The sequence below is a fragment of the Monodelphis domestica genome, chromosome 4 (genome assembly GCF_027887165.1).
Source record: "Monodelphis domestica isolate mMonDom1 chromosome 4, mMonDom1.pri, whole genome shotgun sequence".
NCBI lineage: Eukaryota > Metazoa > Chordata > Mammalia > Didelphimorphia > Didelphidae > Monodelphis > Monodelphis domestica.
Window position 1 is genome coordinate 425,378,257 of NC_077230.1, and position 15,791 is coordinate 425,394,047.

Genomic DNA, 15,791 nt, shown 5'->3' on the forward strand with positions numbered 1-15,791 from the left:
AGATGCAAAACTCTTAAATAGGATCCTAGCAAAAATACTCCATCACATCACAAGGGTTATTCACTATAACCAGGTAGGATTCATACCAGGAATGCAAGAATGGTTCAATATTAGGAAAATGTGAATCTTAAAACTGCTCAGACTCTACCTTGGAACATTTGTTTAAGGCTATTCCCCATTTAAAAATGGAGGTACTTGATCAGGAATGTACTGGGAATTTTAACATTACTCCACCCATACTTAGGCATACTTTAGGGGAAGATAAAGTTGTAAAACTCCTTACTGGAACAATGAAAAAGTCCCTAATTCATACTTACAGTGAGTCCAAAACCTTAAGCTAGGTCTATTTTTTGATCTAATACAAAAAGGTACTAAGTTCCTATAAAGGTTAAATTAATCAGTAAAAGGTCAAGCAACTTACAAAAGGAAAGCATAACAAAAGAGGTGTGAAGTTTTAGTCTACTCAGAGAAGGTGATAACAAAAGAATATGTGAATTAAGAATGGTAAGTCCTGTGGAAAGCATCTACTGTGATTAGTAGATGTGAAAATTTAGGGGAGCTGACATAAGAGAAATTTTTCTTTAAAAGGAGATGGTTCTCTCAACTTAGGAGTTAGTTGGATCTCAGACTTGTTGGAGTAGCTGGGTCTCTGAACTTAGTTGGAATCTTGCTTGGAACAAAATCTTGTGGTGAGTGGATAAAAGACTGACTTAGTTTTCTCTCTTAAAGAGAAAGGCCTAGGCCATTTGGTCTAGGCCCTAGGCCTTTTCCTACTAATTCCTCTTACTCTGTCTCTCCTTTCCCTTAATTCCTTCATTCATTTTAATTAAAATCTCTATAAAACCCAATTGACTTGGGTATTTCATATTTGGGGTTTTTCCCATGGCAACAACTTATTTTTGATATAAAATCAAGACACTAAAATTATTTCTACAGTTCTGGCAATTCACAGTCTTGAACCCACATTTTCATGGTAACAAAAACCATCCACATAACTGACCATGTTAACAAGCAAACCAATAAAAATCACATGGTTATCTCAAAAGATGCAGAAATGCCTTTGATAAAATACAGCACCCATTTCTATTGAAAACACTAGAAAGTATAGGATAGAAGGGCCTTTCCTAAAAATAAAAAACAGTATAGATCTAAAATCATCAGCAACATCATCTGCAATGGAGATAAACTAGAAGCATTCCCAATAAGATCAGGAGTGAAACATGGATGCCCATTATCACCTCGATTATTTAACATTATACTAGAAACACTAACAGTAGCAATTAGAGAAGAAAAAGAAATTGAAGGTATTAAAACTGGCAATGAGGAGACCAAGCTATCACTCTTTGCAGATGATATGATGGTCTACTTAAAGTATCCTAGAGAATCAACCAAAAAGCTAGTGGAAATAATAAACAACTTTACCAAAGTTGCAGGATACAAAATAAACCCACATAAGTCATGAACATTTCTCTATATATCTCCAACACATCTCAGCAGCAAGAATTAGAAAGAGAAATACCATTTAAAATCACCTTAGACAATATAAAATACTTAGGAATCTATCTGCGGAGACAAACACAGGAACTTTATGAACACAACTACAACACACTCTCCACACAATTAAAAATAGATCTAAACAATTGGAAAATCATTGGTAGCTCATGGGTAGGATAAGCTAACATAATCAAAATGATAATCCTGCCCAAATTAATTTACTTATTTAGTTCCATACCCAAAAAAAAATTTTACTGAGTTAGAAAAAAAACATAAAATTCATTTGGAAGAACAAAAGATCAAAGATATCCAGTGAAATCATGAAAAAAATGCAAAGAAAGGAGCACTTGCAGTCCTAGATCTAAAACTATATAATAAAGCAGGGGTCATCAAAACAAGATGGTACTGGCTAAGAGACAGAAAGTAGGATCAATGGAATAGACTAGGGGTAAATGACCTCAGCAAGACAGTCTATGATAAGTCCAAAGGTCCCAGTTTTGGGGACCAAAACCCACTATTTGATAAAAACTGCTGGCAAAATTGGAAGACAGTATGGGAGAGATTAGGTTTGGATCAACATCTAAACTGTATACCAAGGTAAACTCAGAATGGGTGAATGACCTAAATGTAAAGAAGGAAACTATAAGTAAATTAGGTGCACACAGAATAGTATATTTGTCAGATTTTTGGGAAAGGAAAGACTTTAAAACCAAGTAAGAGCTAGAAAAAATCACAAAATGTAAAATCAATAATTTTGATTACATCAAGTTAAAAAGTTTTTGTACAAACAAAACTTATGCATCCAAAATTATAATGGAAGCAACAAATTGGGAAAAAATCTTCATTACAAAAACCCCTGACAAAGGACTAATTACTCAAATTTATAAAGAGCTAAATCAATTGTACAAAAAATCAAGCCATTCTCCAATTGATAAATGGGCAAGGAACATGAGTAAGCATCTTCCATATGAAGAAATCAAAACTATTATTAAGCACATGAAAAAGTTTTCTATATCACTTACAATCAGAGAAATGCAAATCAAAACAACTCTGAGTTATCAACTCACACCTAGCAGATTGGCTCATATGACAGCAAAGCAAAGTAATGAATGCTGGTGGGGGTGTGGCAAAGTTGGGGCATTAATGCATTGCTGATGGAGTTGTGAATTGATCCAACCATTCTAGAGGGCAATTTGGAACTATGCCCAAAGAGCATTAAAGAAGAGTCAGCAGTGATTCTGAACAACTTGGAGGAATCTATGAGAAAAAAACACTATCCACATTCAGAGGAAACACTATGGGAGTAAAAACACCCAAGAAAAACAATTGCTTGAATACATGGGATGAAGGGATATGGTTGGGGATGTAGACTCTAAATTAACATCCTTGTGCAAACAACAACATGGAAATAGGTTCTGATCAAGGACACAAGTAAGACCCAATGAAATGGCACATCAGCTGTGGGAAGGGTAGGTAGAGGGGAGGGAGGGAAATAAAGAGATTATTGTAACGAAAAAAAATTAAATTAATAAAAAAAGAAACGATAAACAAGGAGCAGCTGGGTAGCTCAGTGCATTGAGAACTAGGACTAGAGATGGGAGGTCCTGGGTTCAAATCTGGTAGAACTATACATAGTAACAGCAATATTGTACAAGGATCATCTGTGAAAACTTGGCTACTCTCAGTAATATAATAATCTGGGACAATCCTGAAAGATTTATGACAGGGAATGTTATCCACTTCCAGAGAAAAAACTATTGGAGTTTCCTTTCATATTAGTATATTTGTGGTTTTATTTTGGAATTTGGTTACGTATAAATGTGCTCTTACTACAATGTCCCAAATGGAGTGTTTTGTACAACAATAAAAATACAAAAGAAAAATTAAGGAAAAAAGAATTAGTAGAACATTAATGGTCATGATTTACCAAGCTCTTTACAGATATTATTCCATTTGATCCCAAGTCACTCAAAGAAACTCTGAACAGAATGAGTTCAAAAACAGAAACTTCAGATTTCTCTGAATTAATGCAGAATGAAGTGAGTAGAACCAAGAGGGTGATTTATACAATAACTACAGTGTTCTGAAGTCAAAGAACTTTGAAAAACTTGGGACCTCTGATCAATGCAGTGGCTAACAAGGATTGCAGAAAACCCATGATAATGGGTTACTCACTTTCTACAAAAACCTACAGACTTCCTATGAAATCAGCTGCCTCACTTCAGAAATGGGATGCAGTCAGGGTGTATGTTGCAACAGATATTTTTTGAGCATCAGAATTTGTTTTCCTTGATTGTCCATGTGGCATCATAGGTGTATTTTAATCTTGAAACAATTATTAATATATCAATAGTGCAACCTATATTCTTATATACCAGATTCATGGGCAAGTAGTTCTTGATCATTGTATTTAATAGGTACTGGATTTATTCTGACCACTCTCCAAATCTACAGTCCAAAAGTCAGAAGAATTCCTGGGTAGGCTGCCACAGGGTCCTAGTTCCCACCTTGTCAGACCAGATTCCATACCAGGTCACATGTTTGAATAAACTCCTCCTCCTTGATCTAATGGTTGTCAGTTGAGCCAATGTTAACTCCTATGCCATGTTACATGATCATTAGCTACCTCCCATTCCCCATTCCTTGATCCTCCAATAAAAGATTGAGGAAATATGTAGTTTACTCTTTCTCTCTCTCTACTAGAATCAGAGGAGCACACATTACGGCTTTTTAAGCACTGTCTCTGAGTCTTTCTTCTTTTATTATATTCCCTCTTTCTCTATATCCCCTTCACCCATTTTCCCTCAGTTCCTAACTCTCTTTCTCAGGTGTCCACCTAGGAATAGATTAATTCATGGCTACAGGCAGGCACAACTCATACCTGTCCCAAAGATTTTAGTTTTCATTAGTGGTAGAAGGTAGAAGGGGGACAGAAAATAGATTTTAGTTAATTGGAAAAAAAAATAAATTAAGAAAAAGCTCTTTTCAACCACAGGTGTCAAATACATAGCCTGCAACATTCCCAGGTGCTGCATGAACCATGGGAAAAGGTAAATGGAAAATAGTTAACAAAAGAAAATGACAAACAGATAATTATATGATAATTTAAAATGTGAGCTTTAGGCATCCTCATGTACAGATTGAGGCGAATAAAAAATCATCCCTCCTCTAAAGTATATGCTGTTGGTGTCTGACTTCCCCAAGGTCACTTCTCCACTTCACAATTCTATCTCTCCCCGCTGCTCTCCATTCAGAACATCCCCATAGTCTAGGAGAGGAAGTTGGGATACCCCTAAGGTTTGTAACAATAAAATTGCATGAAATAAAAGGAAACTAAGGCCAGAGATGATCTCTTTATGAACCTGCTGCCCATTAGTGTGATTATGAGACTGAAGGTTTTGTCATCGATACATAGGAAAGTCAGACCAGTGAATTAATTGGGCATCAGGAATTCTACTGGGGACCCAGTTACTGGAGGCTAAAGCCAATCATCCCTTTACATGGATAAGAATCAGGTTTCATAGCAGCCATACTTTCATGTGACTTTTTATGCCACAAAGAGGAAAAATATAGGTGCAATGGTGAATCTCTGTGTGTGAAAGGAGACAAAGTTTACATCCTCATTTCCATCTCCAGAATATCCCTGCCAAACAGGATCAAGGCCAGCCCTGTTGCATGACCAGAGCTTATACTCCAACCAAGAATTAAAAACATTCTGTGGGTCCATAGCACCAAGGGAAAGGGATGGAAGGAAAGATTATGGAGCAGTCATTCAACCTGCAGTCCTAGAAGTTGGGAGAAAAAGAAGGTTGTATGCTACTAGGACAGAAGAGAATAATACAATATCAATAACAAGGATGATGATGACAATTCACATGTTTTTGTGCCTAACATGTAAAAAGTACTTTCCCCACATAAAATCCTATTATATACAGAGCAAATATTATTCACTTTTCCAGATGAAGAAGCTGAGGATGTGAAAGGAGGAGACACACTTACCACACAGATAATAGACAGAGGAGGAATGATTAAATCCAAGTTTCATGATTCTGAGTTCAAGGTTCCTTCTACCACAATGCAATGTGCCATGGGACCACGGAGGCAGAATGTCACTTATGTCTATTTCTCTCCATGTCTATTTCTGCCAGGGAAAGAGAGAGCCCAACACAAAGTTGGGGGCCCAATCAAGCTACTCACCATAGATCATAAGAGTCTTGTTTGCAGTGCGCGTCAAGCCAGTAAATGAGTTAGTTGCAATACAGGTATAGTTTCCGATATGATTCAGGGATGTAATAATAGAAAATGAGGCTGAGTTGCTGACAGATTGTCCATTCTGTAACCAAGTGAATTGTGCTGGTGGGTTAGAATCAGCAACACAGCTCAAGGTAACATTTATCCCCGTTGCAAACTGATCGCTTATACGGTCAATGGTGGCAATATCTGGGCCATCTGGGGGAAAAAGAAGGATTCCATATTTAGATTATGGCAGAAAAGAAGGGCATCTCCTAGTCTATACCCATCACCAGGGACCACTGTGATGCTCCTTTGGGCTGGGAAATTCACAGCTCCTCCTCTACTTTTACAGTTTGGATCTGAACTTGGAAGATCTTAGGGCTTTCTCCAGTTCAGCACCCTGGATTGCCACCCTCCACCAGAACACATGACAAGGCCAATCTGGGCTCCCTAAAGATGAAGGGTTTTGGGAACCTCAGAGCCTAGCTCTTTAGTTCTCAGAGAAGGGACTGAATTAGCCTGGCCTCTGGGAACACACCACCAGGCTATAAGCAGGCACCATATAGGAAGAAGCAATATACTTACAGGCCACATCCAGTGTGAATGGATCACTCCTATTGCTATAAAATGGATTCCGGATTTCACACTCATATGGCCCTTTGTTATCTCTTCTTGTGAGCCTGCTGAGAGTGAGTGTCCTCTTATCTGGCGACAGCTGTATCCTGCTACCAGCTGGGGCAACTCCGTTTATGAACCACTGGTAAGTGTGAATTTGGCCTGTAGCCTGGCATGTCAATGAGAAGTCCTTGGTCTCCACTGCAGTAATGTTGGAGGTGACAATGGTAGGTTTGGACAGTGGCGCTGTGCAGAGAATAGACAGAAAATGACTGTGTTGGTTCTTTTTCTTACCTTATCACCAAATAAGTGGTTTGGAAGTGGCCTGTCTAAGACCTTGGCAGGCTGGAGGCCAGACACCAAGAACCTGTGATTTCAATAGCAAAGCTCCCCCCTTTCTCTGGTGTAGATCTCATCTCCTCCAGGCCTTAGGAAAAGTTCAGCTTCAGTTCCTGTGACTGACAAAGACATTCACATGGAGTCCAAGCCCCGGGTGCTCAGTCTTTCTGGGCTGAGGCAAGCAGGACTGGGGATGACAGACCCCTTCATCCAGCACCTGGGCTTGGATTTGAGGCCTTTATAGCTTGGCAGAACCACCAAGAGTTTATGATTCCTTGGCCTGGGCTTCCGGAAGCTAGTGTTCCTTACCTTGACAGCTTGATAAGGATATTGGGAGAGGATGGTGTGGATAGACTAGGGACAGGCCACAGGGAGACTGTGCTCAGAAAGGGAAACATTACTTTAATTCTGAAGAGAAAAGAAAAGGAAAGGCAGAGAGTGGAAATAGATCAGTTAGTATCAGGGAACAAAAGGAAGAGCCTCAGGCTGGGAGTCAGGTCAGACCTGGTTCAAGTCTGTTGATTTCAAACCCACAATAACATCTCTGGTGCCTAGGACATGATTTGTCCACAGGAAGTAGTTCCTACCCTTTACAGAAGATTCTGGAATCCCCTGCTTTGGCCTCTCCCTTTTCCTTAGGTGTTTCCTACCCTATAAGATAAGAATGAGAATGTTGAAGGTGATCTTCAAGCTCAGATATAGTTTTATGCTGGGAATCTAAACTAATGGGAAATAATTTTCCCAGAGTCTTCATGGCCCAAGGAGAGCCCTTTCCTTATCTCTAGTTGGAAGTAAGGCCTTGCCACTGAGAGAGATATGTATGCCAGAGCAATCTCTGGGGCACATGCATGAGGATCGTCAGGCCTCTGTCCTGGGTCATCCATGGCCAGCTGTCTTAAAAATAATTTCCAAATTGATAGTCATAAGTTAGAAATATTTCAGCTTCCTTGACCTTTCTCCTTGTTATTTTGGTAGAGCTTGCACTCCATCCCTGGGTCTCCATTGGGAAGTTTAATGTGAGGAAGAGTGAGCCTCCCATTTGTATCCAGTAAAGCCAAGTGACACTGGCCAGGACAGTGACAAATCTGAGGTCAGCTAGCTACCTTTTGTAGTGGGGGGAGAATATGAAGGAACAGTGAGCATTCTCCTGGGCATGAAGGCCATGGTAGGACTTTTTGGAAGGTGTTTTGGCAGCAACAATGGATACAGTGCCTGACATGACATAGTGACTAGTGGTAGCCTAAGAGGGAGAAAGACCTATGTTCAAATTCTGTCTCAAAATGTTACTGGCTGTGTGTCTTACTAGCAAGTCCCTATCTGTGTCTCAGTCTCCTGATCTGTTAAATGGGTAAAATAATCTCTCAGTCCTAGTGTTATTGGACCAAATGAGAACATATATAGAAGTTCTGTATAAATCCTGAAAATAGACCAAACAACGGTTCAGAGGAAGGAAAGTACAGAGTGTGAGCCTGAGTACCAAATGTAGACTCATGCTGTCTGAGCACACAATGCATGGCCAAAAGTATCTGAAAGGCCTGATGCCCTTTTGTGAATGGCTAAGGTTTAATGACAGACCAAGAACACTCAAGGATAGTCTGTAGGCAATAGAGAGTCATGAGCAGAGAAGAGACTAGAGCACACACATATTTAATGGAAGGACCAATTGAGGGCACTAGAGATGCTTTGCCCAAAAAAGAGAAGACTTGAGTGGGAGAAGAGACGTGTCTCCATGGACTGGTGGAGTTATAATGGGTTCTGTGCCCCTGCCAGGGGATGTTCAGTGGCTTACATTGATCAGGTGGGGACTATTTTCCTTTCTCCTTACAGCAACATTCAGGTACCCTTTTATCTCTTGTCTATCACAGAACAACTCTTTTTTTTTAACCCTTACCTTCTGCATTAGAATCAATACTATGTATTGTTTCCAGAGCAAAAGGGCCAGGCAATGGGGGTTAAGTAACTATCTCAAGGTCACAGAGCCAAAGAGGATCCAGTTTTAATGGACTTGACTCCCTGATCATTTCTCTTCCAAAAATGATTTCGGATGCCTTGGGGAACTAACTGAGCAGGATTCCTGGCCTGACTCTGCAACAGTGCTGAGACCCATAAACAGGTTCACATCCAACACAATCCCTTCATGGGTGAGGATGGACTCCAACATTTGCCCCTCTATGATCAGATGCAAATCAGGCTGGCTCAATCATCCCTGGACTCAGATATTCCTCTCTTGCTATTGGTCTCCTTCTGTCCACTAGGTGGAACTACCAGGTGTGACAAGGAAATCACTTTTAAAAGACTGATATATATTAATTTAAGGTCGCCAAGGAATTCAGCTATGTAATTCCTTAATGAAAACTCAAGTCAGTCGTCAACCTTTTATGGAGTTTTAATTACAAACAGGAGGAAGAAAGGAATTAGAGATAGAGAGATAGAGGGAGAGAGAAAGGGGAGAGAAGGGAATAGGGCTTGAATACCCCTTCTGTTTAGGCTGGGCCAAAAGGCCCAAGCCCTTAGATAGCTGGGGCAATGAAAGGAGATTATTCCCTATTACTCACGTGACCAAATATGGAGAAACAGTCTCCGGGGCCCACACCTTCAGCTTCCTTCAGTGCAAGCTTCTCAGAGCACACCACAACCACTCAGACAAACTCCTCAATCACCCCCAGTCTTCAGACCCTCCTATCCTTCAGGAAAACCCTCCAAGTTCCCTCCCCTCAGTCCTCACATCTCCCAATCACCTGTCCATCAATTTCCCTGTGCCAATGGAGGCTCTAGCTTAACCCAGGACCACCCAGAGGTCTCTGGATTTGCACATGTCTGTTGAAGGTCATATTTTCAAATAATTAAATCTTTGATCCTTTGCTACAGCCCTTTCTAAATCCTGTTAACCTGAGGAGGATAGAGATTGGAATAATTAAATTTTGATCTAGGCTGCAGCCCTTACTCAATCCTGTTAGGACTGAATAGGGTGGAGATTGATTCCAAGTATCTACATTGTATCAATTCTAAAATCAATCATGACTCAAAGAAATTCCTGTTCTATGCTTAAGCATAGGTCAAAGTCCTTTCCATTGTTCAGCCAAAGGTTTCTGTCCTAAAGTAATCTTAAGAAGGGAAGAGGAGGAAACTCCCATGCCAATGGGGTTCACATTCCAATGGCCAAGACCCACTATCAATAGGGAATTTTTCAAGTATGAAATTTCCCAATGGTGAAATTTCCAACATTTATAAGTCTAAGAAATTTTGAGGTTTACACAGGGCAGGAAGAACTCTGGCTCATAAAAAGTTTCAGAGTAGCAGTTGACACCTAATGTGATCTAGGGCATCTTAAACTCTCTAGGGCTGTCTGTGGATACAACTGACTTCAGTTCCCTGGAAAGATCAGGAAATGTCCAATTAAACAGAAAATCCTGAAAATCCAAAGAGAATTTAATAAAATCAAAAGAAAAAATGCAGAATTAAATAAATCTAGGATCTGTTTTTTTTAATAAAAATACAACTAAATAGATGACCCAGGCCAATTGGTTAATTTCATTAAAGAAAGAGGAAAACATAATTACCAAAAGCAAAAATGAAAAGGATGAATGAGTTAGCAATGAAGTTGAAATTAAGGAAATTCTGAGCAATTATTTTGAGCAATTATGTACCAGCCATAACTCAGAAACAAAGAGTCATTGAAGGGTTACATCTAAAAAGCAAATCGGGAAAGGCTTTACAAAGTTATAATTGTGGATTGCCTTATGGCTCAATTAATATGGAAAGGCATAGAATATGTGGTTTCAGGGTTAAGATGGTATCCTCATGAAATGTAGGTACCCATTGCTAAAGATATACTACAGAAATATTTAGTCTTTACTATTAGCATACCCCATTACTATTACCACCTACACTCCACAAGGTTAATTTTCTTTTTTGTCCCAACATCCTGTTGTTTTTCCTAGTGTTCTAAGAGATCTTCCAGTATCAGGACCTAATGTTTATGTTGATGCGAATGCTAGTTATAAGGCAGGAGTATACAAGGAAGGTAGCTACCTGTCATTTTTACCACTCCTTTTTCTTCTACCCAACAAAATGAATTAACAGCTGTTTTGCTAGAATTTTGGTTATTTCAGGAGCCTTTCAACCTCATAATGGACTTTAAATATGTTTTTCAGTCTTTGCAAGGTGTAGAACAAGCTGTCATCAGATCTACTCAAAGCAATGTACAAATGTTATTCTATAAATTACAAACTGTCATATGACAAAGGACACATCCAGTGTATGCCATGCATATACGCAGTCATACCAATTTACCTGGACCTATTTTTAAAGGAAATGATATCATAGATCAAGCTTTGATTGCTCAATATTATCTAACTGATATGCAATTAGCTGAGGAATCCATCATAGATTTCACCAAAATAGTACTGCTTTAGGCCAAATGTTGCAACTCACTAAAGATCAAGCCAGGAGTATTGTTAAAAAGTGTCCTAATTGTGTTCCAAACCATCCCCCAATGTATATTGGTGTGAATCCCAGAGGCTTAAGTAGTACAGATATACGGCAAATGGATGTGACTCACAAACCGTCCTTTGGACGACTTAAATATATCCATGTCACTGTGGATACTTATTCAGGGTTTTTATGGGCTTACTTTTCAGATGCCTGGTCCCCCCAGAACATTTAAAACAGATAATGGACCTGCTTATACTTCCAAACAACTTTTTCTTTTTTGTAAAACTTGGGATATTCAACACCTCACAGGTATCCCATACATTCCACAAGGACAAGCTATTGTGGAGCATAGTAATCAAATACTAAAAATGTTTCTTTTAAAACAAAAAGGGGGAGACAGCACCCCACATCAACGATCGGCAATAACTGTATATACTATAAATAATTTGATCTTTACTTCCAATAATATATCCAGAGCTGAAAATGTTTTCTCTGCATTTTCTTATGAACGAAATTGAGGTACCACTACTCCTGTATTCCCTGCTACAGAAGAAAAATTTGTCATATGGAAAGATGATGATCAATCCTGGCAAGGACCTCACCCAGTGGTCCTGCAAGGCCAAGGCTTTGTTTGTGGCTCCACAGGTAAAGACAGTGTATGGCTCCCTTCCTGCTGAGTTCAAGAGACTGACTGACCATAAAGAGAAGGACGAGAAGAGGACTCCGGAAGCCTCACAAGGAGACTCGACTATGTCTCAATAAGATACTGACTCTTCTACTTCTATTCCAGAATTTAAGTACAGCTACTGGAATAAAGAGATGGGTTTTTTGGGAACAACCACCTTGGGTAGAGTATGTCGGCATGGGACACACTTTACCGTAAGTCATCTTATATACAAAAACTAATTCTGATATTCCTGGCATTTACCATTTTGAGAGACAAGCTAAGGACAATAATCAGGCCAATAATTGTTTGTGTCTTTCAATTGGACTGGACTAGTTGAGGCACCCCCAGTGTGCCTCACACGAGACCATCCTGAATGCCTGCCCCTCAGATCTCTGCAGGCGCATTATTATGGTCATCCTGACCTGTCAGACTCTTTCTGGATAGGATCTTATCGTGTAGAGAAAGGGGTAAAATATAAAGGGTACAGCCAACTGCAATATTTAGTTTGGCTAGGGGAATCTTGTGATGGTACTTGGGGACAAGAAATACCTATTTGTCCTTCTGTGATGGAATATGAACAAAGAGACACTGTTAATATGTTTCCTCCCTTGCTATAGCGTAGATCTAAATGGGCACCATGTATTCATTGGAAAAATATGATTTGGGTATCTTGGCATAACGACACAAGGTGTGTTGGAAAGAAACTGGATTCTTATAAATATCATGATAGTTTTATAGGAGGATACAGCTTGCCTTTGTGGGTGATGCCCCCAGATCTAATTGGTTACGTTCTGCTAATTTCATACAGATTTTGATTGATTATGGAAATACAGCCCTGGCATTGGATAAAGTAAATATGTATCACTATGTTAATGTTTCTAATAACGGAAAAGTCCAAAAACCAGTAAATACAAGTGTTACATTAGACATTCAGACTTGCCTTACAGGGGGATATGCTTTTATACCTACAGTAAATAATCATCCTGAAGCTGAACATTACTGAAATAACAAGCAAAAGAGTTAGATATTTAAATATTGGAATGTAACCTGTAGCAACTATAGGGTCAGTTACTGTGTAGGATCACAGGTGGATGGGCCTGTCTTAATCATTAAGTGACCACGCAGGGCCCTTTTTGCCACTGAACATGAAGATTCATGGTATGGTAGCCCAGGGGATCAAATTCTTTATGTATTACAACAAAAAATAAGACCACAACATAAACGATGTATTACTTGTTTTGCATTAGGCATAGTAGCATTAGTTTCTTCATTGGCTTCTACTATAATAGATTCTGTATCTTTAGCACAATCAGTATCTAACTTATATTCTCTTGAGAATGACGCCAATCATTTGAAAGCATTGGCTACAAATGTAACCTCAGCATTAGAAAGAGAAAAAGAAATTGATACAAGTTTTTACAAAAGTATTATGATGTTACAGAAAAATATGACTGATCTAACAAATGAAGTAGAATGTGTCATTGAAAACACAAATGAAATATGATTATAGATATACTGCATTTTGCTTACTATATAAGAGTAAATAATGACACAAAAACATTGGAAAAAAATTAAATTACAATTACAGGAATTATGGGACCATGAAAACATCACCAAATATATTAATAATCTCAGTATATTAATTCAGAATATTGATTCATCTTTTTAGGAGGATCTCTAACCACAGCATATCGCAGATTCTTTGTATAATTGGATAGAAACATAAAAAGGATTGTTTTCCTCCTTATTTCATGATATGACTCTTCTTGTAGTTGGTGCACTTGTGATTTTGTTTATCTGCTTATGCTTGCCTTGTTTGCTAAAAGCTTTAATTACTAGTTTTGCTGAATTGCAAAAAAACTATTAATGGGATCCTTTACCAAAAGGAATTTGATGTCTTAAAAATAAATGGGGAATTGCAGTGAACCTTCCAGGAACCCATGAGAAAAAATTCCTCTTCCCAGGTGTTTGACACATACTATTCCTGCTGAGTACACCAAAACATAGAAATCTCAGTTCAAGGCTGCATAAACAATTCCAAGATCTCCTGAGAACGGGTTAACTCCCCTTTTCACATTCTGGGGAGGATTGGGGAGAATAGATTGATTCTCTTGAGGAGAACTTTAAATCTTGCGTGCTGCATACAATAAAGGTTCATTATCCCTGCTTTGATATTGTTGCAGTCTTTCTTTCTTGAAACTTATTAGCAGTCCCCTATTGCAACTCCTTAGAAGTCCCAGGCAGTTTTCTAATACGCAGTTCCCTCAATTGATCTTCAGAGACTCCAGACCCCTCACCAATCTGGCTGAACATTCCCCACTTCACTGTTGCCACTTGTTAATTGTGTCATCTAGAACCAAATACAATAATCCAAGTGCCATCTGATTGTACAGAAGGACAGCTATCTCCTTATTCTTCGAAGTGGACATGCTTCTCTTAAGACTGCATTGGTGGTTGGGGTAGTTGTGTAGCTCAGTGGATTGAGAGCCAGGCCTAGAGATCAGAAGTTCTGGGATCAAATCTGACCTCAAATAATTCAAAGATATATGACCTTGGGCCACTCATTTAACCTCCATTGCACAGCATGGATTCTAATGCTAATAGGGAAGGATTAAAAAAAGTATACATTATGTTTTTTCAACTACCCTGTTACCTTCCCACTGATAATAAGTTTGTGGATCTCTCAATCATCCCCAACATCTCTTTATGCAATCCAACATGGCATTAATAGTCTGTATCCAATTTCTCTTTTTTTTTTTTTTTAGTTTTTAGTTTTTAAACATTACTTTATTTGGTCATTTTCATACATTATTCATTGGAATCAGAGATCATTTTCTTTTCCTCACCTCCCCTTCCACCAACCCTCCCCAAGTCAACGTGTGATTCCACTGGGTATCACATGTGCCCTTGCTCCGAACCCTATTCCTTGCTGTTGGTATTTGCATTAGGGTGCTCATTTAGCATTTAGTTTCAATCATATCCCCTCAACAACTGTAGTCAAGTAGTTGCCTTTCCTCCGTGTTTTTACTCCCACACTTTGTCTTCTGCCTAAAGATACCGTTTTTTCTCATAGATCCCTGCAGATTGTTCAGGGACATTGCATTTCCATTAATGGAGAAATCCATTACATTCAATTGTGCCAGAGTGTCTCAGTCTCTGTGTACAATGTTCTCCTGGCTCTGCTCCTATCACTCTGCATCACTTCCTGGAGGTCGTTCCAGTCTCCATGGAATTCCTGCACTTTATTATTCCTTTTAGCACAATAGTATTCCATCACCAACATATACCACAATTTGTTTAGCCTTTCCCCAATTGAAGGGCATCCCCTCATTTTCCATTTTTTTTTTGCCAGCACAAAGAGCACAGCTATGAATATTCTTGTACATGTCTTTTTCCTTATTTGGGGTACAAAACCAGAAGTGCTATAGCGGGATCAAAGGGCAGACAATCTTTTAGTGCCCTTTGGACATAGTTCCAAATTCCCTTCCAGAATGGTTGGATCAGTTCATAGCCCCACCAGCAATGCATTAATGTCCCAAATTTTGCGACATCCCCTCCAGCATTCATTACTTTCCTTTGCTGTCATGTTGGCCAATCTGCTAGGTGTAAGGTGATACCTCAGAGTTGTTTTGATTTGCATCTCTCTGATTATAAGAGATTTAGAACAATTTTTCACGTGCTTATGAATAGTTTTGATTTCTTTAACTGAAAATTGCCGATTCTTATCCCTTTCCCATTTTTCAATTGGATAATGGCTTGACTTTTTCTACAATTGGTTTAGCTCTTTATAAATTTGAGTAATTAGACCTTTGTCAGAGCTTTATGTTATGAAGATTGTTTCCCAATTTGTTGCTTCTCTTCTAATTTTAGTTACATTGGTTTTGTTTGTACAAAATCTTTTTAATTTGATTTAGTCAAAAGTATTTGTTTTACATTTTGTGACTATTTATAAGTCTTGCTTGGTTTTAAAATCTTTCCCTTCTCAAAGATTTGACATGTATACCATTCT

General features: G+C 38.8%; 1 protein-coding gene across 1 annotated transcript in view; it reads right to left on the reverse strand.

Moving 5' to 3' along the window:
* The window catches only part of LOC103092368 (uncharacterized), a 1,666,349-nt gene that overhangs the window by 1,084,117 nt on the left and 566,441 nt on the right, over window positions 1-15,791 (reverse strand). Inside the window, exons 56-57 of the mRNA XM_056825346.1 lie at window positions 6,313-6,588; window positions 5,692-5,943 (exon numbers count right to left, since the gene is read on the reverse strand). Of these exons, the coding sequence (XP_056681324.1) occupies window positions 5,692-5,943; window positions 6,313-6,588 (528 nt within the window). The remainder of the gene's footprint in view (window positions 1-5,691; window positions 5,944-6,312; window positions 6,589-15,791) is intronic.